At 40.1% G+C, this 26,780-nt stretch overlaps 3 protein-coding genes across 19 annotated transcripts in view; 2 read left to right on the forward strand and 1 right to left on the reverse strand.

Moving 5' to 3' along the window:
- The first annotated feature begins 8,613 nt into the window (after window positions 1-8,613).
- Window positions 8,614-16,871, forward strand: LOC111259912 (uridine phosphorylase 2). Of its 6 annotated transcripts, none has more exons than XM_022832289.2 (7): window positions 8,614-8,707; window positions 9,920-10,095; window positions 10,862-11,029; window positions 11,268-11,568; window positions 11,984-12,092; window positions 12,260-12,442; window positions 12,696-12,911. In XM_022832289.2, exons 2-7 carry the CDS (start codon window positions 10,091-10,093, stop codon window positions 12,839-12,841), a joined length of 912 nt encoding a protein of 303 aa, XP_022688024.1. In that variant the 5' UTR covers window positions 8,614-8,707; window positions 9,920-10,090; the 3' UTR covers window positions 12,842-12,911. The 6 variants fall into 6 exon arrangements, with proteins under 6 accessions (XP_022688024.1, XP_086824196.1, XP_022688021.1 ...); XM_022832286.2 differs by having other exon boundaries at window positions 8,650-8,707; window positions 8,945-10,095; XM_022832287.2 differs by lacking the exon at window positions 8,614-8,707 and adding an exon at window positions 8,750-9,306.
- Window positions 15,775-18,547, forward strand: LOC147753564 (phosducin-like protein 3). 4 transcript variants are annotated; one of them, XM_022832293.2, is made up of 5 exons: window positions 15,775-15,895; window positions 16,811-16,937; window positions 17,116-17,287; window positions 17,758-17,996; window positions 18,155-18,547. In XM_022832293.2, exons 2-5 carry the CDS (start codon window positions 16,811-16,813, stop codon window positions 18,298-18,300), a joined length of 684 nt encoding a protein of 227 aa, XP_022688028.1. In that variant the 5' UTR covers window positions 15,775-15,895; the 3' UTR covers window positions 18,301-18,547. The 4 variants fall into 4 exon arrangements, with proteins under 4 accessions (XP_022688028.1, XP_022688029.1, XP_022688027.1 ...); XM_022832294.2 differs by having other exon boundaries at window positions 15,819-15,964; XM_022832292.2 differs by having other exon boundaries at window positions 15,824-15,982.
- Window positions 18,548-18,936: 389 nt separating this feature from the next.
- The window catches only part of Fim (plastin-2 fimbrin), a 34,165-nt gene continuing 26,321 nt past the window's right edge, over window positions 18,937-26,780 (reverse strand). For all 9 annotated transcript variants that reach the window (XM_086968067.1, XM_086968068.1, XM_086968063.1 and 6 more), the window contains 5 exons: window positions 26,370-26,526; window positions 25,963-26,116; window positions 25,521-25,728; window positions 24,302-25,285; window positions 18,937-24,006 (listed from right to left, as the gene is read on the reverse strand). In XM_086968067.1, the coding sequence (XP_086824193.1) occupies window positions 23,815-24,006; window positions 24,302-25,285; window positions 25,521-25,728; window positions 25,963-26,116; window positions 26,370-26,526 (1,695 nt within the window). In that variant the 3' untranslated portion in view covers window positions 18,937-23,814. The remainder of the gene's footprint in view (window positions 24,007-24,301; window positions 25,286-25,520; window positions 25,729-25,962; window positions 26,117-26,369; window positions 26,527-26,780) is intronic.

Raw genomic sequence — 26,780 nt, forward strand, 5'->3', positions numbered from 1 at the left:
TTTATATTTTGTTTGCTTCGTAATCGCTTATTTTTTAACAGCTAGTTAAAGTCAACAACCAGACGTCCTTTAAAACCTCCAATTTTCGTTCCCTCAAACCTCGAAAATAGCTCGAAAGCAGAAAACATGTTGCGATGTTATCACCGACCCCCTCTAAGCACCCTAGCATCGTTACTACAAAAGACAACCTGCCAACTCACTTTATTTGTTTAGGAGGTTTTGAACGAAAGACTCCATTGAGTCTCCTGTCCGAAAGCAACAGGAAATTCTTGATGAGTCTAACCTTGCTGATGGGATGCTCTAACATTTCGTTCCCTACACTCCTCAGCGATATGACCTAGTTTGTACCGTACTCATACCACGAGTTCCGCTCTATCACCATACTTCTATTGTATAAATGACAGCCAACGGATTTCTCCTAGAAGCTGATCACTAGAATCACACAGTCATTATTACAATTAGTATCTATACCACAACTGCTGTTAGAGTCAGGTTTTTTAAGCATCATAGTCGCAAATTCTGCTGACGCGGCCCTTTGGTGCCGACATAAGCATTCGGTACGGTGGCGTGACGTTGACGGCGTGATGACCGCCACGGCTACACCAACAGCATTGATACGAACCTTGTCGATTATGACGTCCTTGGTCGTCTTCATCTATAGCTAACATTGTCGCCCACTCACGGACGTCTTTCTCTATCCCGAAAAGGTTCCCAAGTATATTTCCCTATGCTCATTGCCCATCGTTATTGCTGTCGCTATATGGCCGCTGCACGAACGAACTCGACAAGCAACAGATGAGTAAGTGAGGCTGGCCGTTGCCTGGTGGTGCTCAATGGAATTCCATAACGGATATCGGGCTATCGAGCCGATCGATCAACAACTACCCTAGTCCCCACACAGACAATTCATCCCATCGCTCCCAAACGTTACTGTCGACCCTTTTTCTGTATGCCCCCCGCCACCCAATGTAACTGGAGGAACAGTTCAAAGCTGGCAGGCTGGCAGACAAAGCAAGTCCTACCCTATTCGGTACACTCCCTACCTCTGATCTGTCTTCAATCCTCTATTGTACCTTACCGTCCCCTTGTCTCCATTTTACCTTTTTCATATCCATGTCCTTCCTAGGTCTCTGATGCGAGAGACGACACTTGCAGCCGGCTTTTTGTTTGTTGTCGGTGTGCATAAAAGCCATCGTTGTTTGATATATGTAAAATAATTTTTTTATGTAGTATAACGGGATGCCGGAATCGGTTTGCACCAACATAAGCTCACGCGACAATCGAAGAACATACAAAACTTTATACGGCTTCAGGCCGTCCACCCTAGCCGTCCTTACCAATGATAAATACAGATCCTGCAAAGTCTCTAGCAAACTTCAGAGCTGACAATTTTCCATTCCAATTCGCAAGTCTATCTTTAAGATCTTGGATTATCTAGCATCATTAGCAGATGTCTAAATCGACACGCCATCTCTAAAAAAAAGGAAACATAACACCGGACGCATCTGAGAGATTGAACGCCCTGACAAAAAATATTGTATTTGCGTTACTCGTCAATACGGTGCCGTTCCAGAAAGTGCGTGTAGACATACTGTGGATACATTATTAGCAATAGGGTCCTACGAGGCGGCCTCGAGCGTTTTGTGCCAAGGCCTAAATGTAGTATTTTTTACATTAAAATGCGATAAACTTTATTTTTTGCAGAGATCAGGAAAGCGTAAATAATATGGTAGCTAAAAAGTGATCCCTCTGACTAAGCCACTCCCTCGCGACATACGAGACCTAGATACACAAACGAATAGATAATATCGTTAAATATAAATAAATACGAAAAGGTGATTGGTCTGAGGCCGTCAGTTATTATTATATGATATATAACCGTAAATCGTCAAAAACTTAGCGTTCGAGGTCGGATCGATGCTTCTTGTCAAAGAATAAAAGCTGTGTATGTAAGCATACCAGTGCTACCCGTGCGTGCAAGTATATGCACGCGCATACAAAGGAACTGCTCAGTAATCGCTGTTATATCAACCTCATGAGCGCGAAATCATCAAGTGCGCATAACAGTGATATAGAAACCGCCCATTTTTTTTTTTATTACGATTTATTTCGCCATAAGAAACCCTGTGTGCTATTTTAGTCGAATAGTAAAGCTTGAATGTTTTGTAATGCCGATGCTTACTGGTACAGTACGAGTGTCCGTAAAGGACCGAACCGTGAGTCAAAAGTAGCGAAATGGGGAAGTTTAACCCAATCGTTCCCAGAGCAGCTGGTTTCCTGAGTTCCGCGATGGCGACCCGCGATACGTTCGCCGAGGTTTACCTTATATAATAAACTAAATACATTCGAACGTAATGGTCCCATTATTAGTAAACCCTTTGTCGATAACGTATTTGCCACTCCTCTGTAACTGCGATAAACTCAAATATATCAAAGTTTTACCATTGCCTAATTTACTTTTTCCTGCTTGAAGCATCCTAAAAGCTCGCGCTTCTCTTGAATAAAACCCATGTTACAGTTCTGGTGCAATACTCGAACAACACTTAGTGGATGCTGTGTAGATATTTCCATCCAGACTCTACTTTGTTTAAGTTGCTTATAATTTTGTGTAAAGCTTCCTGTACCTTCCTGTTCCTTCTTCGTTTACCTTTTGCGTGGAATGCATTGCGGGTTTAGACATACGGTTGGTTAGAATGAACGCCAGTTTATTTCTTGGCGTCTGAAGCGTCCGTCTGTGCTGACTGCTATTGGCATCGCCCATCATTACAATGGTAAGTTTATAAAAAGATAGATAAGAGAGCAGAAAAATCATTCAGTATAGTTCAACAAGCAGAACAAGGGCGATGTGCCTTTTTGGAACCCGTGGTTTTGAACTAATCCGTTCACAGCGTTAGCAGCGACGAGAGTCCTACAAACATCGTCAAGCATTGCGTTACTCTACCTCAGTGTTCGCTGGATGAGCTTTACCGAGCCCGTTCACCCTATGTCTTTTTCTTGTTTTTCCTCCCGTCATGGGTGAGGAAATCGACGATAGCAAGCAAGTGGATCTCCCTTAAGAGTGCTCGTTCCTTGCCTCGCAACAAGAGCTACCTCCATAGCACGGCATGTTTCACTATCCTAGTGCAGAGTACGAGGCTTCCTACTTCTTTGCCGGTATAGCACCGACGATGGTGCTGCTGTGCGTTTTCGTGGCAGCAAGCAGAGCCCTCGATTCCATACCCCCCCTCCCCCCCCAAGAGATGGGTCGATTCTCCAATAATTTTCCTTTTTTCCACTACTACTACTACTACCCGGTACCATAGCCCTGTATACTCTGTGCTTTATTCGCTTCTATTGGAACCTATTCTGGCTCAGTGTCTCTATTTATCCACCCCTGCTGCCACAACAGCCACTACCGGTGCTGATATCCCCAGACGCCGATGCCCTCTGTCGACTACCACCCCACCTCATAATACGTAGCGGGTAGCGGTTCGGAAAGTGCCTCGGCGTGGGAAGAACGTTGCTGACTGTTGTTCAGCCCGCATGTGCACCACTATGACTCGGGGGCTCTGCGTGTGCATGTACGTAGGTGTGTGTATGTGCGCGCAACCGGGACTGCTCGAAACAGAGGGTCCTATCTCTGGGCCCTCTGATAGATAACGGGTCCTTCACGAAACACACGACTTCCTGTTTGGTGACAGTGGACATGATATCGAAAGGAAGAGCGCACGTGCTCCCGGTGGTGCTGCTGCTTACACGGGAGACGGGGGGGGGGGGGGGGTTGATCCTTCATGGAGGCCTAGATGATATTTAAAGCCAAGGGGCGGCCGGAGTAGGAAGAGGGAAAAACAATAAACATGTAATGTTCGACTAATAAATGTGAATTTTACATTGTAATAAAAGTGATGAGACAACGATGTCAGCCAATGTGCTATACAGTTAAGTCACTAGATACGAAATACAGTCCTAGAAGGCTTCGTTTGGCAACACTCATTTTCGTTTGTGTTGAATGGGAATTAGGTGTCGCTTTGCAGCTCTCGCATTGACGAAAAAATACTTATATAAAATAGCTATAATTATAATAGAGACGCACAATACTTGCCACTTACATTAATGTGGAGGTCACCTCAATTAATCTGTGATGTTTCCGATGCCGATGAGTATAAATATTAACCTCATTTTAATGGATCACAACATTCTTTTTAACTAACATGTTGTAACACCGGGTGACAGTGTCCCCGATCGGGTTTCCTCCTTTTATTGACTTTTAGGTTCCTCCTTATATTGACTTTTAGGTATTCAAGCTAGTTCGGGCAGCCGTAAAAATTGTTCTCTCATCTTGTCCATCGTGCGTATACGATTGTGGTATTCCGATATGAAATTCTTGCTTTGCTCTTTAAGCGTGTCGTCATTGATTTCCCTTCATCAACAAAATTATATTTCCTATTTTTTTAAATCGACAGCAAAAGTAATTTATGAGATAACAAAAAATTGCAGCAGAGTGAAGATAAAATAACGTCATATAACAATTCGGTAGAGCACTTTCTTAGATATGAGTGTTGAACAGCGACGAATATAAGTAAGATGAACGTAAGAGATAAACGTTGTATCTGTTATCCTTCATTATTGCTTATCTTCATTTCGCTTGCTAATTTCGCAGCGTATAGACGATTATTCACTCTCTCGATTCACGAACTACCCAAACCTCCGTTCTACTGGTTCCTCTTTAACTCTCTGATCGTTGTCTTCATTGTTGCTCACTTGTTTCCAGTGAAGCCAGCAAATCCTAACAATTTAGGGTTAAAAATGTGATTAAAAGGCAGTTTTATTGATACTTACCACAAATAAAACAGATACGGGACTCTGCGCCACACGAACCCCTATCAGTAACACGTGAAAGTTGATCCTTGTAATAGGCACCTTAAAGTGAAGATACGACCTGGAGGTTTCTCTTCGGCTAACCGATTTTCTGTGATGGAAATCTTTACAATACGTTGTGATGCTAGCTGACTTCAAAATTTATCTCTGTAAGTAATCACTAACGACGGGCTCACGTGTGAAGCCTTTCATGTCCTATGTATGAAAACGTTATGTCCTTATACATATCTGCACAAATTGCAGTCCTTTGCAGAGGAACGAATTCATTTGTAGAAATATTAAATTCAACATGAACATCTTATTCGAGTGATCGATCGACTGCTTATAACTTTTGCCTTCACAACCGTCTTTTTTAAACAAACCAACACTAACTGAGTTGAATGTACGCCTCTGAGACGGATGCGAGCAGCGAATCAGATTGTAGTAGGTTTTATGACAGGCGAAAATTTCTGTGCTTACATCAGAATTTGCGAACGGATCATTGTAAAAAAAAAAAAGTCCCGTTCAAGATTAGGAAACGAACATGATCATTCTTGTTGAGTGAGTTCCACCTGAACATTTATCTTGAGAGCAACAGCATCGACTATTTCTAACAAATTTATTTCCCTTCGCGTTACTTTCCTAGTGATTAATCAGATATTTAAGAATTTACTCGGCCTATCCTCAAGTGATTACAACTGGCACGAACGCCATTTTAGACGCGGAACAATATACAGCTGGGCGCGATGACTTGATTAGATTTAGAAATTTCTGCTTACCGCTTCTTGGGTTACTATTGAACCCGTTGACTAGCCGTCAGCGACCTTTTACACCCGCAAAGAAAAAGAGACGACTGTTGGAGCACAAACGAGCGACTAAATAAGAACTCGTGCCGAGAGGCTCCGTTGTCGAGTGGTTATAGTGAGGCACCACGGACTAGTTGGTTGCTTTCATTGCCACGCAGATTGGAAATCGACATGATCGAATATTGAGAAAGCAATCTGTCCCGTAACTTCTCATCGTTCTCAATAAGCCGCTACACCCTGGCCCCCTTCATCATGCTCCTTGCCCCCTCAATTAAGTCAAGAGATTTCAATGAGCAACAAATACGAAGAGGAGGAAATTTGCAAGAGGCTAAGCAGATGATAATAGACAAAGAAGCATCGAGAGACGCAGTGTCGAACAGAAATATTGTAACCAGAAAGACCCCAATGTAGAATGGAGGATGGGGCCCAATCTGGGGTCATTTTGACAGAAAACGTTTGAAAAATGGTGAAAACTCATCGTTGACAATGTCTTCCTTAAACAATTAAACGGCAAAAAGCATAATCACCCAAACGCCAGCCCAACTTATTTTTCTGCTCCTTCCATGGCTCTCGTTCAGATCTGACCCGCCCCATCTTTAATTTGGGGTTTTCAATTTTTAAAAGCCTCATTCCATTCCCCTTCACTTCCTCTGCCACTCGTTAGCTACTCGACCTCTTCCCTATCCACCACGCCAGTCTCTTTCTCCTCCTCTGTTGTCTAAGTCGTCTGACCATTAAAATCGAGGTACCTGTCAACGGCCTCGTGACCGCGAATGAACACTTCCCACACTCACTGCTGGTGCTAGTGATTATCGCTGTTGTTGTCGTGATCGTTGTTTTCACTGCTATTCGTTCGGCCACCGAACTTCGACAGCGATAAGGCGATATTATCGGCGTGATCGCCGTTATCGGCTCTAGTAATACAATACTATCGAACCAATATCTGAGGTAGTAACGGAACGACACGGCACAGACCCAGCGATCGTTGGACTGTTGTCGTCCGCGCGCGAATCACACTACCGCACCAAACCCGACCCAGATGAAAAGCGGACCCACGACGACATTCAGCTCGATCCTGAGATCCTGGCACTTGCGGCGCAGGCTGAAACCCCTTCGATGGCTGGCGGGCGGGCCTGTTGTCATCGGCATAATTTCGAAAAATTTGCGAGCCATGAAAAGAAAATAGTTTTATTGCTAACTACGGGAAAATTGATTGAAAGATTTGCTTATAAACAAAGGCAGAATCGAATGGGTCGTTTGCATACTATGAAGCTGGAAACTGATCATTCAGCTTTTACTGCTGTCACATACAAAGGTATGGACACCTGCATACATTGAATCTATAGAGGCAATTGTTTCGGTGTTTCCCCAAGCGCCATGCATCGAATAAGGGGTAACAAGTTTTTATTAAGAAATATAAAGGTAAGCTAATATATAGTAGAATATTCATGTAATACTTAATTTTTCACAGCTTCACTTTTCATGAACTCACAAATTCACAACGGCAGACCACTAAACAACTTCGTCAAATTGACGGATAGTTTTCCCCTCGGCAATATTTTTGATCAACCACAAAGCATGAGATTATCGCATTATGTATAACCCAGCCTGTGGTGAATGGTGTATGTACTCAGTTTTTGCGAAATTTAGCAAGCTATACGACGTTACAGGTAAATTTACAGGCAATTTACCTGTTTAGCTCGCATGTGTAAAAACCTTCGCAACTTTCGAAGACATATCGCTTGCTTTCGATTTTAAAGCACTCGACCCGACGTTGCTTCAGTGAACTTTTTCATTTGTTTATGCATGAAATATTCCATAATATCCTCAAGTGGTTACAAAAGAGCATTTAATGGATCAGTCCAATGGTACTTGAACAGTAGTAGACCGCACGCGATTAAGCAACACAATCATAAAAGCAACCAAAATTGGAATTCATAGAGCAAGTTAAAGATTGTGCCGAGTGAAATAATGTCGTTTTCCGCCGACGTTGCCTTGTTTAGCTCTGAAAACTATGTTTAGAATTTAACGAACACCCGAAACTGGCATTTAGAGCGAACTCGATCTACTAGACCGGCCAGTTGTCTAGGTCACAAATTGTATGTGAAGGTTCCTTGCGAGTCTGAAGCACTGCGTACTGATTTGTCTGCTCCCCTGAGACGTTCAGGTTCAGTGTCAATGTTGATACGGAGACACTGATAAGAGCACGCTTTTGAGTGAACTCTTCACAATACCTACGTTCGCTGCGCATTTCGAAAAGAAATAGTGTACGAAAGCCCAGATGTATTTCAGTGACCTTTTTTTTTTGTATTTTTTTTTTACATTATGCGGTTGACCTGGCTCTGTTTACCAGTGCTCAATCGTGCTTAGCTAATAACCGCGTAGGTTATTCTACGTTATGTTTCGCTGCTCGTGAGTAACACTGGACAAACGAGCGGTGCTTTGAACTTTATAGAACCACTGTAACTAAAGAACGGGGCAAAAAATAACGTGATTAGACATGCATTGCGGGGGGCCCTCGATAAATACGAATCCGCTTCTGTCAGCATTAAGCAATCAACCAATGAAAAGTAGTGCTCGTCGTTATATTTGTTTCAACATATCTGATTCTCCGCTAGTCGAATAAGAGTACGCAAGTAAGGCATAAATGTGACGCTTACCGAATGGATCGGAACCGCTAATCATCCAGTGCCGATAGCGGCTAATGTTACGATGATAATAATACGGAGCTTTCAATATCTAGAAACGGAAACTTCTTGGAAGCTAGCCCGGTATAATTCAAACGTCACAGATTAGAGGAGGAATAAAATAATCTATAGGTATTACACTAAGAATTGACATTATACGGATCGAATAATTGTCATTATCTAGCTTTTGTTGTTAAAGTCGTTTTTATAAATACTAGATTTAGAAATAATTCAGTTAATTTTTTTTTTTTTCGCCAATATTTAGTGTGCTTGCGAAACAACGTAGTATTGATCAGTTGTGTAATTTGAGTGGTCAGGAAGCAGTATTCTATCCGAACAGCGTTGCAGTCTCACGCGGAACATAGTCTGATTTTTCAGGTAAATAGAAAACAATATGTAATTATTTTTGTCTTTGGAAATATTTATTGACAAACTTAGGGCAGGAAAATCGAAAGCCTCTAAAACAATGATGAAAGTAGTTGTGCTGGACATTATTGTCGAGAAAACAGACTTCGTGGCCGTTTTTTTAGTATGAATCATTTCGTATGAGCCGAAGATCAGCTATTGTCTATAAGCAACTTTTTTTTTTGTTTTTTCGCTTTACGGTCCTTGCAGTATGTGGACTAGGTAGCGCACGCAACAGAGTATAAAGTCATTGATCTTTGAAATAATTTAGAAATCATCTACGAATGCTAAAAAAAGATGATTCTGAAGTCCAGCCGCTATCAAACGTTGTACCCGTAGCGCCCCCAAACGGAGCTTCATGTACTTCTAAGCGGGGTTCACGTTACCACGAAAAGCCCCCCTACTATCGGTTAGTGAGTGACGCTCGCAGTGTGGTAACCACAGGAGCAGTTCATCGAGGATTTTCTTTGGAAAGAGTTTGAGTGAGATATTATTACCCTTTCAAGCGGACGCGTTTTTGCCGTTTCCTTTACAGAAACGGCTCCGTTTTTTGTGTCAAAGATCAAAACGAGGTGACACACCTGATTTTGATAAAGTATCTATTGAACCCATAGCACATGTTGGCATAACTCTAATACCTGTGTCCACACTTGGTGCACAATAGCTAAAATATTACTATAGTAGATTGAATCGCAATTAGGGTTTACGAGGTGTATTAATTCCCATACTTCAGATTCACCAATAGGTTAGCAAGGAGGAAAACAGATTGATGAATTAAGCGACATATAAATAGTGTTTGGAGCTTGTAAGCTAGACGCTAGTACATTGAAAGGTGCCAAACAAGTGCTATGTGGTGACATAATCGTCATGGACTTTTTACAACACTATGATTCCAATTTATTTTGTGTATTGCTATAAATATAGTCGTATGTATGTACGCATATGTAACACGCCTGTAGCTTTACCAGCCGTTAGCGGCAGCCGTAGCTACACCGCGGCATGTAGAGATGCTAAAAGTCTAAGAAAAAGAAGTTTAGCCAAAAAAGATATTCAGGCTTCTAATATTATATATACAGCATGGACGCAGGACCCGCCTTCAAGTAAGAAATATATGTACATACAATCACTTCTTTTGGTATTAGCCCTGTAGTTGGATTGCTAATCCCCAAAGGGTAAGTGTTGCAGGCCATCGTGGGAAGCTAGCACCGCCGATCGTCGCGTATGACAGTGTGACCGAGACGCAGAAGCGAGAGGGCAAGAGTGTCTCGCCGCGGCGCGTGAAATCACGTCGTCTCCATCTATTAAAACCATCAACAACTTGACGGTCGCACTGTAAAAAAACAAGTCCGAATCTCCATGATGTGAGTGCTGATACCATGTAAAAAAAATAGAACCTAAGTTCACACGAATTGCCTTTAGATCTGCTTGTACTCGGACACGGCAACGGCATGCGAGATATAAAGCCATACATTTACGCAGCGTGCAATATTTCGCGAAACGGAGTGAATATAAATCATTGATTATTCAACTGCTCCGAGGTAGCGGACAGCTTAAGAGCATATCGTACAGTTCTGCTAAGCTCGAAAGCAGTTACCTTAATAATCCTATTCACTCTTAAGCTATTACCATAACCTACGTAAGAAGTAGGACATTTCATTGCTATGAAGTGAGGTGTATTAGATAGATTGCCACTATTTATGGTATACACGAAAGCCTGGAGCTGCCCAAGAATGATTTTGTTGCCGACTGAACTATGACGACATTAAAAATTATTCACCACAATCTAGGTTTGTATTAGATGGCCGTAAGTGGGAAATACGCGGCGTTACAGATTCTGCTTGCCGACGGGTCTCATGATTCTATTCGTTATTACAGCGGCCGCTTAATCCCAGAAAGGGATCAGACGTAGTCAGCAGTGATAAACTCTCAACCATTCACTACTATACGAACGCTAGTTACCAGGCAGATCTGTAGAGTGTAGTGCGTTCAAAGGGAAAAGTAGAGAGAGAAAGCGAAGGCAGATCAGCAAACATATGTATGGAGTGTTATACACGGCAAATAGATATATTTGTTGGGGTTATAATAGCTTAATGGCGCTGTATGCTTCCTCTTCGTTTTGTTCTATAGGTCATCATTACCGTTTCAACCAATTCGAAACAAAGGTCTTATATCGATAGAGTACGACTCAATGTATCACATAGGCTTCACAAGCAAGCAAGACCTCCGAACTATGTTCGGGGATATTCGCTTTGTCTGCTTGGGAGGAACTGCCCATCGGATGGAAAAATTTGCCAGGTATATTGCACTTTTTCGTAGACTAACGGAGCTGTGACTTTTTTTTTAGTAGGGGTCGTTTTCAGCAACGATAAGGACGTATGAAACGTTCTGTGAATTAAGAAAAATCACTAAATGGCACGCATCTGTCCTATTATTTTCGTTTGTTTCGTTTTATTTCGTTATTTTTACTTTTAAAGTTTCGAAGTATTTCGCTACGAAGTGAGCCAGCATTGACACCGAAGTCGTCTCGTTGCAGGCTGCTCGTTCGAGAGCTTCCTGTGAAACTTCCGACAGGTTGTGATCTTTCTGACCTTTCTGCACACTCTCACCGGTACTCCATGTTTAAGGCGGGTCCAGTACTTTGTGTTAATCACGGAATGGGGGCTCCTTCAGTTTCGATCTTACTTCACGAGCTCTTTAAGCTGCTTCATTACGCAGGCTGTCTTCAAGTGACCTTCATACGGATGGGCACCTGCGGAGGTTTAGGGGTCCCCCCGGGAACAATTGTTGTCAGCAAAGAAGTTATTAATGAATTTGGAGAGCCCAATCATACATTTGTAAGTGGCCAAGTCACTGTGGGAACAGTTTACCACTGTAATATTTGTATTAATTCATGTACATACCAGCTTTGTAGCGGCCGCATGCGGCTTGGGGTTCACTAGCAAATCCATAATGAACTATTGAGCCTCTGTGAAAAAGCTCTAAACCTTTAATCTCGCCCAAACGGGCATCTCATAAAATACCTGAAAACCCTGCAACCTTGCGTTAATTAAATCTCATAATCTCACAATCAGTTCATAGCTATTGGGCTTCTTTTGTCAATTTACCTAACTTGGGCAATGACCAAAGGCTTAATTTGATCAATGAGCACGTGTGTACTTAGTGCTCCGACCGAACAACCAAATAATGATGTTACATTAGATAGATTTATCTCCATATCAATATTATAGTAATTGTCAATATTTGCCACAGTCTATACTTGGGAAACGTGAGGATCGCCCGTGCTTCCTGTCGCAAGAGCTTGCTGAAGAAATAATTTCAGTGGGAAGAAGAAGCTACCCCTCTTTAAGTATAATTTCCGGTGAGAGTCATCGCAAACGTAATTTTTTATATGTGAATCAATTTATTTTATGAATTTATGCTGTGCAGTCAGTCCTTCAACGCTCAACAAAGGTATATTAAGAAGAAATCGGTCGCCATTTTTACGGTAGTAAAGACTATCCTTCTAAAAAACATGCTAAAAAACAGGCAAAACGATGTGCACCAACGATTTCTACGAAGGACAGGCCCGGCTTGATGGAGCTTTTTGCCCTTATACGATGGAGTGTAAAAAAGCCTACCTTAATGAATTGCACAACAAAAACGGGGTAACAAATATCGAAATGGAAAGTTCCCTCTTCTCAGCAATGTGTCATTATGCTAATGTGCCCGGTAAGTTTTCCTGAACGTTTCATTTCTATATGGCTTTTCAGACCACAGCTGTCTCGTTTACGGTTTTTACCAGTGTAATTTGTTTACATTTGTTCGTGTTAAGGTTTCCAAACCAGTATTTGTTGGGAATTCCAATGGCAGTCAATCCAATTTTTTTTTTTTTCTATGGAACTAATAATTTTCGTTTCGTTCCCAAATATCGATCATTCGATCGAAATAACGTCTAATTTTACGTCTTTTTATCCCTTGATAGCGGCCATAGTGTGTGTGACTCTTGTCGAGAGGCTGAAAGAAGATCAGATCAGAGATGAAGGTACCGTCAGCCTTGCAGCAGCGCAAGAAATGCTTCAAAATGTTGTTCTTTCCTATATTAAGCATAAGCTTCAAGGGCAGACCTGAGGCAGCAATAAACGAACAGTTTTTCTTGACTTAATTACAATAAATATTAGGTTTTGCTTAGAATCACAAAGAGTTCTCTAGACTCAGCTATTAGTGGGTCATAATGATTGATTCTTAGACGACTGCTTAAAACCAGGTATTCTGAAAAGTATTTTTTGCTTAAAACCAGGTATTCTGAAAAGTATTTTTACGAAGGAAAGTTTAGGAGTGTAAGATTCCTACACTTGTATTTGTATTGTTTATTAAGTAGAGTATAATACAGTTTATAGACCCTTGTATAAATGCATCAGGGACAAGCAGCGCCTTGAGATAAGAGAAGGCAACAGAGCAATCTTTGAATCCAAAGATATTAAAACAAGGGATGTACAAACTGAGCCTCTAACTCAAGTTGTGCTATGATTAAGGAGCTTACGATAACTGTAAATGCATTCCAAATCCTTTTTACAGTTAAAAGAAAAAGGTGTTAGGTAATAAATGCCAGATCTTTTAACCTGATATTGAGTCATCGAAAGCTCTTGACAATTTTTCTAGTTAAATAGCGAAAGCTCTTGACAATTTTTCTAGTTAAATAGCTTTAAAGCCACATATTTTTTTATAAGGAGTCGTGCCGAGGCGTTATCGGTATCATGAGATCTGACAATAGTCACTATGTCAAACATATCGGAATGCCGTTATTCCGACACGCGATGAAAGGCAAAAATGCTGCCTTTCTTCTGCCCAATTCTGCTACGATTAAGGCACAAATGCTGCTCAAAACCCATAAACAATGCGTGATATTCGATCTGATGGCGAAGGAAACGGGCAAGAAATTGGGATTTGTCGCTGTCGTTTTAGAAATTTAGGGCAAAAGACGCGCCTCGTAGTGGTCAAGTAGCTACAAAACAATCGACGAAATCATAGCGACCGACACATGAATAGCCATGACATGTCAAGGAACTAAACGTCCAATACCAAGTACTTCTAAATCCTTTGAAGAAAACTAATTACGCCATCAAAATTGACGCGGAAGACTACTCGATCGTATTTCCAGCTGCGGAGGTCTAGAAACGCAACGAAATTGAGTCGATTCTAAAACGATCGATCGTGCTATTGAAATAAAAATGCAAATGTATTAAATAAAACTATTTCACAATCTGTGTCACTGACGCAAAAAAATGTGATGCTATGTGTTTAATGAGATTGGGAGAAAATCATTATTTTTTAGCTCCTAGCAAAAGGATCCATACGGATCCCTACTGTCTACAACAACTAGCTAAATTACCATAAGCCATCTTCCACAATGACAAAGCTAGACATATACATAGTTGGCTACCCGATCGTTGATTAAAACGGTGCATATTTAGCTCAGTAATCTTATTTACTCCTTTAATTTATAAAGGAGATTTGCTTAAAGCTTGTTTTTAAAAAAGCTGTTATTTATTTAAGAGAGATTTTTTTAGTAGCTGCTGCACCTTCATGAAAAACCTGCAATCACACACAGGCTCACGTTATTTTTGTGCTCAAATCAAATTCAGAAAATAATGCACGCATGGTTATGATATCTAGTGGTACTAGCGATAAGCAGACTGCGAGTTTTCGATTGCCGTGCCATCCATCGGTCCGCGTAGGTCCATGAGTCACACATAGAACACGAGCATTTCTACCTGGAAAACTGGTCGATTCGCATTTGTTGTATATATAACTATTTTCCAAAGTGAATCCACGACTATGTATTTGCCATAGTGAATCCACGGGAGATTTATTGTTCACTGAGTTTTCCAATCCTAGATACTTGGGCGTTGATTCGGTAACACGTTACATTGAAATGGCAGCTTTGGCCAAGAGAGCCGTTAACATCCAAGCTGTACATTCGTGATAAGCCTTTGTGATTGTGGCAATGCATCATTGCCCTTAAGATCATGACTTCTGCAGACCTGCTGGCTGATCTTCGGGCGTCCTTACTAATATCTTCATTGATCTTCAATGAATTTGCGTATCGCTGTGGCTTTCAAAGGACAAAAACTTCGTACTTCGGGTCGATTTTCAAGTGTTAAAGATATTTTCCTTTTGAACACATTTTTCCCGGAGTAAACTCAACCAGTTTTCATTCGCAAGTTTCTAGAAAATTGAGGTGCCTACCACCCCAGTTTCGGCGTGTGGTTCCAAGGTTATTCATTGTTAAAGTTCGCCTTTTATGATAGCCTGGTAAATGGGTCGTTAATACAGTTTTACAATTCAGTTCTTATCGTCGAACCTCTTTGCATGACCACGAAGCACAAAAATAAGTGAGCAAAACCTATGTATGACTGCTTGTGGCAAACGCTTTAATAAAAGGTTCGGTTTTCATTAATAAAGATATAATACGTGCAAACAGTATATACATACGCTAGAGTAACATACTACTCGATGGAGAGCATCTAAGATGACGTTTCAAAATTACTATTGCAGAACTATTTCACTATTGCAAAACGTATAGAAGTCCATTACTCTGTCCAAATAAGGTAGAAGCCGCTGCTGGTAAAAGTCAGTAAAACGAGTTGCATTTGCCTATTAACTCAAACTCCAATAGCCCAGCTAATAGGGGGAATCCTAATTAGAGCTTTAAAGATTTCTTAGAAGTATCCCGCTTTATCTCAACAGTTTCCTCTGTCCTTTTGTGTTCGTTATTAATTAGTTACAAAATTACATCGTGACTAGCATTCTGTACCCTTTTAGAGTAATAACTAACTCTTTTTAATTTAATCCTCTAAACAAAGAACAGTATGATTTGTAGCGACTTCTTATCGACCACTGTCCGGTTTAATTGGCGGCAATTAATCACATACGTGGTATTGACTCCATAGGATTAATTCAATCATAAACCCGAAATTCTAATGTACAAAGCAGCCTATGAGTATACGCGCCATTTGTTCATAGCAGACAACATCGAAATTATTTTCAAATTCTTGTGTTTATTTTGGTCATGCAAGCAATAAAAGGTCAGTCCCTCTTTCAAAATGGACAGTGTCGATTTTCGGAGCCTCACCTCGTGCTTCATCCAAGACAGCTGCGATTCTTCAGGGCTAAATTGCTGTAGTGGGTTTTTCTATATTTGGTTAAATCGTGTAGTATAGGAGAGCAGTGTACAGTGTGTTAAACGAAAAGGTTGCAAAACGTTGACAGGTATTTTCAGTTACTGGTAGTGAATCGAATATGCTCTACTTTGCGCGGCTTGTCATTCGAAGTGGAATGGTTTCAACTGAGGTTTTTGACGGATTTAGCTTGTAGGGTTACGACCTCGGAGGAAGAGGAGCATAATAATGAGTAAATAAGATAAACCATCAAATGCTTCGTGTCATTTGATTCACATGAAACCTCTCTGAAAAAATTCACTGAAAGTTTGACCGATTGCCGCTTTATAATTTTACGGTAGAAGCCGTCAGTGAAATGTCAAATGAGCGACCTATATTTTTTTGAATAACTCAACTGCCAACTTCCATGCCTCAAATGGACATTTAGTTTAAATCATGGCTGTAACTATATATACTGGTCGTTCAAAAGTTTAAAGCGGTGATGGTATTACTGCATCATTGGTATTTAATGACGGAAATGACTTCTTTTGTTATAATACAGTTGTAGATTGCTTAATGAAATCGTTGTTAGCAATCTTCATGATCGGACCAAACCTCCAGGGTTTCAAAGTGATGAGTCAAGCAAAGTTTTAAGCTTTATTTTGAAGCTTTATTTATTTTATTTTAGTTTTAAGCTGGCCGTGAAGCTAAGAAAGCTCGAATTAGATTGGTTTTGTTTGCTGAATGATAATTGCTGAACCGAAAAATGGTTTGGCTCTTGCAGCATTCCTTATCATTATTTGCCGCTTTTTGGTGCGCCTAATCTGAGGGCTGCACATTTGTTTGTAAATTAGAAAACGTCTGTTACGATAAATAACTGTTCTCACTAAATGATAAGTCATGCTTTGCCTTACGGATGTATACGTCTTCATCATTGCAGATGGATGTTAACGCAGCAGTTCAACAAGCGCTGGCAGATAAACTGCTCGAAGCAGCAAAAATAGCGGAAGACGAAATTGATCGTGAAATTGAACGTCTCGAAAGGCTTGACGAGGACGATCTTGAAGGTAATAGCTGCACTAGTAAAACATTGGTATATTTATTTCGAATACGAATTTTTCATGCCTCGAGTATTTTCTCATTGGTGAGACTCGCAGTAATAGAATTAATCGAGTAATCGTATAACACGCGATGATAGCGGTTATCAATAATGATTTATACCCATACTATCGTGTCTCTACACAGGTATTCGTCAGCGGCGATTGGCTGAAATGAAAAAAGCTGAACAGCAGAAGAAAGAGTGGCTTCAGCTAGGACATGGCGAGTACAGCGACCTTGCCAACGAAAGTGAATTTTTTGACGCTTGTAAGAAATCTAAGAATGTCGTTGTACATTTCTATAGAGACGAAACAATGCGGTACGTAGTGAACCATCAAAAATAGCATTGGTGTTATCTACTAGATAACAACTAATAGCATCTATAAACATAGGAAATTGCTATTAGAAGGATTAGTATACCATTAACTACTGGGGGTTACGTGCAAACAAATATGCCCGAAATGAAAATTTGATAATTTAGTTAATAAACGCAATTTGCTAGATAAGTATATTAATCTTGTTAGCGCATAAAGGATTTTGTTATAACGATTTTCTTGAACATGTCTCTAATCTTATTGGATAAAAAGTCACCTCTTTACGATGCACATATATTTACAATACTACCATACACAATGATCTTTGTGGAGAATAGAGAAAAATAGAATTCTCAAGTTCTTAAGGTCACCTTTGCAGTCGGATGATTTTACGTGGAAGGCTGAAATGATAGTTCTCTTCTAACATAACTAACTTTGTCTGTCATGTTCGATCAACATTTTCCGGTCACATTAGATGTGGCATCGTGGACAAGCATTTGCGGCTACTTGCTGGTAAACATCCCGAAGCGAGGTTTCTTCGCATTGCAGTAGATAAAGCACCATTCCTTTGCACCCGCATGAAGATTCGTGTGCTGCCTACAATTGTGCTATTTAAGGATTTTAAGAGTTGTGACTATATTATAGGGTTTGATGATCTTGGTGGGCGTGACGAGTTCTCAACAGAGATGATGGAATGGCGAATCGCACAGAAGGGTACGTTGTTTCGAGTTAGCTAATTTATTGAGAATAGTTGGATAACATTTATAAGCTAAATGAAAAATTATTCGATTTTTTTAAAAATACGAGGACCATTTCTCTTGCAGTGAAACTCCCTTGCCTTCGCAATACTTACGTCGTGCTTTCATTTTCAGCTGTTATCAATTACGCTGGAGATTTATCTTGTCCACCTGATGAAAAGCCTATAGAAAAGAGAAAACCAATTTTAGGCGGGATCATTCGGAAGAATATTCGAGGAAGAATTAGGAACGACTCTGATGACGAAGATACTGAACATTGAATAAAAATGTAATGGGCAAGAGAAGGTTAGGAAATAAGTAATTTTATAGCGAAAAATCTTCGCTTGCAGATTTTTACGCCAGGTTGTTAAAGCGGTGATGCAATAATAAAATCAGCGCTATATTTAACAAAAAGTATGTTTCGTAAAATGCTACGTACTAAGCATATATATTACTCAAATATGCTGACGAGTGTAATATATGCATAATACTAATAATAAATTCAACTAGTTTGAGAACTCAGATCTACTTGGTTCTTTTGTATTTCTTGATTAAGGATTAGCCGTGCTTAACTGGGTGCCTAGAGCCTAGACCTCGTGTTTTAAATTTGACGAATTTAATTGAACGAATTTTAATGCGTCGAGTACGTCATACAGGCTTATTTCAAATGACCTAGGAAATCCTATTTATGATCATTCTCATGATAGAGCCCATTTTTGCGTGATTTTATATTTTCTTAAAAGTTAGTTATTCTGCAAATAGGACATATAAATCTTATATAAACGAATACTAAATCCCAACTATTATGCAGCACCATATTTCAGCTCGTCCTTGTTTTGCTAGTTTAACTAGGTATTATCGATAATGACAATTAATGTCGATCAAAAAGTCTTTTTTTACCTAAATCGTGTGGCACATTTGTTTTTTGTATAAAGCCTCTGAGTTTATTTATCCTGTCGTTCATCCTATCGTAATTATTATCATCATGTGCATCACTTACATTGTACAGCATTGACGCTCACTCTGTTATTTTGTATATGTCCAAACAACTGCGATTCAGCGCTTGGCATTTTTCTTCGTATTCTTGACTTAATCCCAATTTCGCGTCACGATTCTTCGGTAGATTCAGCCTTTAAAAGGCCCATCTATAATAGGTCCTATTTAGTGAAGCTCTTTCCCGCTCCTACTGTTGCTTTCAATACTTCTTCGCGTCACTCTGTATTCAAGCAACAGATGCATCACATATCGATTTTCTTCCTTTCTTTAGTCTTCATAGCCTCTGTTTATTCGTTTTCGTAATATTTATATTTACTGCTTTTCTCAACTTGTTTTCTTCACTTGAGCATACACAGTCCATTCAGCCAGCCATGCTGGTTCACTATAGCCGGACAAAAACATCAGGCCTGACCTTTCATTCCAGGTCTTTGGCACTATACAACTTCAAGCACTCAAGTACTCAATTGTGGCAATAATAATAATAATAACGATAGCAATATTCGTACTAATAGTGATCCACTGATGAATTATGAATGTCCCGTTGTATCTTGGGCATTAGAAGAAAGAGAAGGCGCATAAATACTATAGAAAACAACAGTTACAACATTGACTAAGTGTCAAATCATATTTTAATTATGATAATATCATAAAAGGACAGCCTAAAGGAATAAGATTAATGTAATCAACACTCGTAAATCAAGAACAACTCTTGTACAGGTGAACCTATTTCATACTAGTGTTGACTGCAGTTAAGGTTTTTCCTTGTCCAATGTATGTGACTGACGTATGTCGTTCATTCGGATAGATGAATAGCACTGAATGAACTTATTAACTGCTACTTCGTATATATCTATACATGGTAGGCCAGAAGTAGGTTTCCAATTAAAAAAAAGCTGTTTTCTAGTTTCGTCAGATAACGCTTCAATTGTAACCCCACTTTTGTTTTACCTTGTATATATATATATATATATATTGGGTTGTTGTATTTTATAGATTTTTATATTTATGGCTCATGGATTAGCAAGATTAAATCCATCGATATCATTAACAGCATTTGAAATTTTCATATCGATATTGTTTTGCCGTGGAGTTCAAATATAATATGTATATATTTTGTATATATATATATATATATATATATATATATATATATCTATATGTATGTATATGTATATGTATATAAATAACAATTGAGGGAAATGGGTGCCAAAAACCAAACGAAAACGGTGCAGAGCATCAACATAAGTAGCAGAGAGAGTCTAAAAATATTCAATAGCACATATGATCTTTTCTTCAAATGGTACTTCTTTACCGAAATTTCATTTGTTTTTCTGGTAGTTTTCTGCCATTATCTCCGTGCCGGTGGGTGCCTATTTAAGAACAATGAGCTTGTAATAGCAATGCATTAATATTGTTATTAGCGACTTCCTGCTCATTACATGTTGACTTTCAGTGTGATCATTATTGTTATTATTAGTGTTATCCTGGAAGAACGGAAATATTTAGGGCGCCTGTTTGTTATCGATACATAATAATATACTCTATATAAAGATTTGCTTGGCAATTTGTTTTGGAATAGATTATGTAAAGGCACGCAATCAACTGGAAGAAGCTGGTAGCTGTCTTAGTCCCCAGCGGCGCCAATTGGTTAATATGTGCATTGATTAACTCGTTGAACAAACGATTATATCATCGCTTTCATATGCATGTATATAAAGCCGATTCATTAATTATAATAATTACTTAATTTAATGTTTGTTTGATTCGTTCCAAAATTATTTGCTTCTGCTTTGCTTGGGAAGGATGCTAGCATTTTTTCAATGCCAGTAACAGTTGTAACCGACATCAAAAATCAGCACATGGTCACCTAAAGGCAGTAACTGCGCTCGTGTAAAACGAATGTTCCTTTGACCCTATTGGTGTAGACGTTTTGATGTTACCAATAACTAAAAAGGGAATCAGAATGGAATAAAAATGGAATGAGTAGAAAATTATCTTCTGTTTATAATTCGGCGGCATCATTTTTGGCGTTTGTTGTTATTGTTGTTATCGCCAATTGTCAACTACCTCATTTTTCTACTTTTTATTTACTTTCTACACGTTTGTATCTTAATAATATTAATCACATCGCATTGTCCACTTTGCAGATGACATCTATATTCGATTATGACATATGCTGCCAAATTTCTTCACTGCATGCATATGCTTCTATTAACAGAATGACGAGGTTCAATAATATGGATATACTAAAAATATCATGTTGCGAATTTGCAACAGTTCTCCAATACGAAATTATCCTCGTCTAGTCCATAATACTGCGTAGAATCGAGAGCATCAACAGAAATGCAGATCATTAAAAATGGCGCGCACCAGAGCAGACGAAATAATTTCGACGCTAGTTGGAAGCTTGTGGACGTCTTAACTTACGCGTCTATTTAATGCGCAGAATACAGTGATTCAACGTAGGCGCACATGAAAGGTGTTAGATCCTTCACTGGGAGCAAAAATCATCTTGACTTCAGTTTTAACGTTTGATAGTACATTCCATTTCTATGCTAATTATTTTGCTTCCCTTATTGTTTTTAGTTTACTCACTTCGTTATACATGCAGACACACACAGCTTCAATCGAAAGGTTGGAATGCCAGTGCAATGCTTTTGTATAGATACGTATTTGTTTTAAATATATGAGGACGTAATTTTTAAATGTACGGCTAGGCTAGTGTGATTATGAAGTTGCTTTTTGCAATAATAACAATAACCATTAATGAATTAGTCATCAAATCCAATGTAATTCGTCGTCACATGGTGAAAAGCATTTGTTTCCTGATTTATCCCATCGCTGATTGGTGATATTCGAATGATGTCAGTAATCATAACGATAATAATATAACCATTGTAAAAAATGTCCGCTTACTTCTCTCCTGCTCAAGGACAACGTACAAAAATAAACGACGATACCGCCTCTGCTATTACACACCTAAATATATTACAGGATTGTATTTTTTCTCCGCATTTATATTCGCCTGTCGGCATGGGGCCAAATTTTACCGTTCAAGTCTTTGCCGACGTTCTGCCTTTGTCGCATATTTTGACGATTCACATTTTGTCTACACTTACGCGATCACTTTGCATTGAGTCTGCGTTCACTCTTTCCCGAAATCCTAAAGCGATGCGCGATTTCAAATCCGACCTTTACATCCAGTATCATTCAGATTATGAACAGTACAATAATGGAATTGTACTATGTACGTATCGAATGTTCCGCACGTCTTTCTATATCCATACATGCGTGTTTCTTCGTCAACACGATGATTCACCGGGACTGAAAATATCGCTGACTTCTACAATGCTAACGTGCGTAACCTGTCTTGTATGCATTAATATGCTACCTTTAGATCTTCTTCCGTCATAGCGTGCACGTAGATCAGTCATTCACTCGTAACGATCGACTCACAGCATCAACATCCTCCGCCACGTATCGTTTAGTGGCAAGAACAATTTGCAAGTTCTCCCCGCCACATGTTACTACTATCACCTGCTTACAGCTGTGTTGCATGCCTGTGTACCAAGCACCCTATTGACAATTGGAATAGGTTGATTTGAGCCACAGGAACCAAATTTTCTTGACATTGTCTTATTCTATCGTAGTCATTGAGGATAATTATGCTTTGTTTTTTCTTCAGGGGGGAAGGGTCCGCAAACGTTATGAAATGGTCATAACTGATACGTCTGAGCAAAGCCAAAAAAAGCTCTGTCAGTTCATCGATTGCTTTTTATTACCATGGGCACACATATTCACGACGTCGTAAAAATCAATATAATATTGATTCATAAAACGAATCAGAATGGTGCTGTTTCATTCGAAAATGAAGCCAACTTGCCATGAAGCTACTATGTTTTCGTCACCCCAATGCATTTTGTGCCATCATCACTACAATCAACAAAATTACGCGCATACTGCTTCTACGGCCATTTACAATCTGATCGTATTTGATCTCATCACTTACTTCTGATTGTTGTTATTATATGGGCCGATCAATATGCTACTGTGGCGTACATCTGCAATATTTCACCGTAACCAGTTATTTAGGGAGAGACCTTAATTGAGTGACGTATCCGCGTTTTCAGTGGCACTTTTTTTTCTCTACCTTCACGTATCTCTCTCTCTCTCTCTATGTGTCTGTTTGTCTGTCTCTGTCTCTCCGTAGTTCAATATTCCTGTCTTGTTAACTTACAACCTATCTATTTATTCGCATATCGATCGAACTATCGATTGATCGATTATAGTTGAAGTTCCTTCGCCCAAAGGCCTGTGTGGACTCCCGTAGAGTGACCTAATCTAGGCTTCGTTTGCATCTCTTGGACCTCCTCTAGAGTCGTATTATTATTATTACAATAGTACATCAGCAATAGCATACCCCGTTCATTATTCTATGTGTCTGTCCGTCCCTTTGTGTGTCTGTCGGTGTGCAGGTATTGGCAACGTTCGGGGATTCGACACGGCCTTGCGGATGTGAAGACTTTCATTCTCTAGTGAATATTAATGTTCGTCATGGCATTAGAAAATCATGGGGGTTTGCATTATTGATGGTCAGGCCTTCATCATGCCATCACAGCTGCAAGCGGGAAATAACGGCAAGGATTGATAATTAGTAATAATGATAATAATTACGATATTTTCCACCGTTGCGGTCTACAGGCATAGCAGATAGTCGCCCTGTCTTCTCCAGACACCTTCCTAAAACCAGGAAAGCAACAACAGCGGCAGCTGTACGATGGGAGCTGACGTAAGGCTGCTTACTCCTTGGCGCCCATGTTGGGTACGTAATCGCGAGCCATTAGACAGGCGAACACCGTCATGACCATTTTCGGCTTAACCTCGGCAATATCTTCTGGCAAAGCGTAAATTCGAGCTCCAGTCTTACGAGCAATCGAAATTGCATATTTAGCATTGCCTAGCCGTTCCTCCTCGTTGTCGCCAGGTTTTACCTAAAATGATACAACAATGCCTGCCGTCAGCTTAGAGAGAATAGCGGTATTAGATTTTGAAGGTCACCAACCTCAACTAAGCGCTGTGACCAAGCGTGCTATGAGCATTGCGTTCGCTACCAATGACAGCGGTGACAACCATTCATTTTTTATTTTCACATGCGTAAGAATAAACAGTTAAGACATAGAGCGTTCTAAATAAGGGAGCGATGTCTTTAGAAGCATGTACCTCGTTATACTTTTTGGAACTGCATATATAGTCGGCAGTTGCAGCACATTCGGTGTACACACTTACCTGTGAATAGTTAATTGCACCGGGTGTGATGGCGTCCACAAGATCGAGCACGGGCCGTGAAGTGGCGATAGCCTGATCCTGGAACGACCCGATTCGGCTTTCCTTTCCTGCTGCGGCCAGCTTTGCGTTGACCCATTCTACGATTTCTTTTTCAACTACTGGCTGTCCAGTACCTTTACATTTGGACAGCAGATTTAGAGTGTAGGCGCGCATCAGCTGCCAGACGACTGCTAGCGTCAGTGTTGCATTTCCATCGTTGATGTCCTGACCCGCAACGCCGACTAACGAGAACCGGAATTCTTTAACGGCCAATTCAACGGCATAATTGCAATTTTCTAGTTTCTCCATAAAGCCCTTGAGTTTGCTAAACGTACGATGCACGCGCTGCCAATTGACAACCCTCGGCCTGATGATGTCAAACAATTGGAAGATGATGAGACCATCCGCAAGGTCGGAATAGAGCCAATTGACGTACGGCGAGACGCCCATTGAGTTCATCCAGTTTCTGCACGTCTTTTCTTCGCGAGATTCCTCGATGTCATCGAGTTCGAGTGGACCCTCGGGCTTGTCTAGGGCCGGGTGGTTATTAAACAAGTTGGCGAGGAAGAGCATGTTCAATTTGTTATTTCCCTCGACAACGTCCTTGGGTGAAACGAACTGACGGCAGCCCAGTTTATCAGCTTGGTCAAGCATGATATCAGCTCTTTTCACTAAGTCAGGCTCAGTCATAGCGTGCACATGAACACCGGCAGTCTGTGGGGCGATCTGCTGCAACAGGTACGTGTAGATCTCGGAATCTTTGATGTCCGATGTGAAATTGGTCATCTTGCGGTTGCACTGGCTCTTGGCAAGGTGATGATTCACCCAACGCAGCAGGATGCTTTCCTGCGAAAGCTTATTGAGCTCTGCGATCTCTTCGCCGTCCTCAAGAAGAGCGACCAGGCCCGGGCACTGAACCAGTGATATGGTGCTGAATAAACCGATCTGGAAAAAGGGAAGGTGTAAATACACGCATATGCGGAGAACTCAGAAGAAAAAGCACACAACAATACGTCAACTTGTAACAACACGTCAATTACTAACTTGTTATGCTTTCAATTTCAATTCAACAACCGAAACGCTACACAAATAACGTGGATAAACATTGGAAAAAACGTCTTGTCGAACCAAATTGGGAGGAAAAATGGGATGACACAAGTTACATCATGGAATCACGTACCTTAATGATTTGCCATAGAAGGGCAAGTACAAGGTGCTTCACTCCTTTGCTGAGGTCGTGTGCGTCAATGTTGATGATATAGCATCCAATGGCCTGCGCGGAGTTGAGCGCTAACGTCAAGTTTTCATGCTTAGTATAAACGGAAAGGTTTTTCTTATTGATGGCCCTCTCGTCAATCGTGTCTGGGCATGATTTGTTGATCATTTTGCTGTTGCAAATCGAGAGTAAACAGTAAAAAGTGTCGCATAGAGAATGTTAAAATAAACCGCTACAAATGCAATTCTTATTTTGCATGATGACCAATGATCCAATGATGATTGAATTATGAGAGCAATTGAATGCTATGGCTGAGTGTATTGAATTCATGAAACTAGGGATGCTCGGTAGGTGCTTTTTCGCATATAGGACAGAATTAATGAAAGGGTATATATGAGGAACTGACCATAGCAAAATTCCATCCTTCATCTTTTCGTAGAGGGATCCATCTTGTTCATTGATAGGCAGAATCTTGACAAGGTCGGGATCTCCGCCCAGTTCCCGATTCATCCACGACGCGAAGGCAAACTCCTCTTCGAATCGTACCGAATGTGTCGTTCCTGACAATAAAGAATTGAACGTTTTATTGGTTATACTCTTTTCCCACACGTCATCTTTCAGAATCCTTTACGTTAGTTACATTACAAGATTCTGATTATTAGAAGTGAATCTTTAGGATACCTAACGAGTCAATACGATGCATATTTGAAGACAAAATTCTACGAGATGGTGAAATAACTTTCTGTTAAAAATGGACGCCTGTTGAAAATGCTGCTTAACCAATTGTGGGCTATTTGAAGACCACATGCTTACCTTCAGATGAGGCGTTTGATGATCCTCCAATGGTCTTCACTTTTTCATTTTTTTGAATCGCCTTTTTGAAGTGAACACTTTCGTCCTTTGAACGCAAGTCCGTGTATAACTTTTGGAACTCTTCGAAACTTAATTTTGATGGATCCTTTAATTTCCCCTATGGAGCGGAATCGGGAAATCAATTTAATGCGCGAGTTAATATGCTTCACATTTACAAGGCCTTTCATGTGGAATCATAAATGATACTACCATTCCATAATATCCCACGGTAGCAGCAATTGGAATTATTGCGTTTTTCTAACCTAAACATTCGTAGATCATATACCAAATACTCTTGTTATAATATTTTTTGCTTAATTTTAACATGCTAATAACTCAACAAACATACCGAACACATCCTCAAATGACTTA

This window comes from Varroa jacobsoni, unplaced genomic scaffold, assembly GCF_002532875.2.
Source record: "Varroa jacobsoni isolate VJ856 unplaced genomic scaffold, vjacob_1.0 scaffold_382, whole genome shotgun sequence".
NCBI classification, from domain to species: Eukaryota; Metazoa; Arthropoda; class Arachnida; order Mesostigmata; family Varroidae; genus Varroa; species Varroa jacobsoni.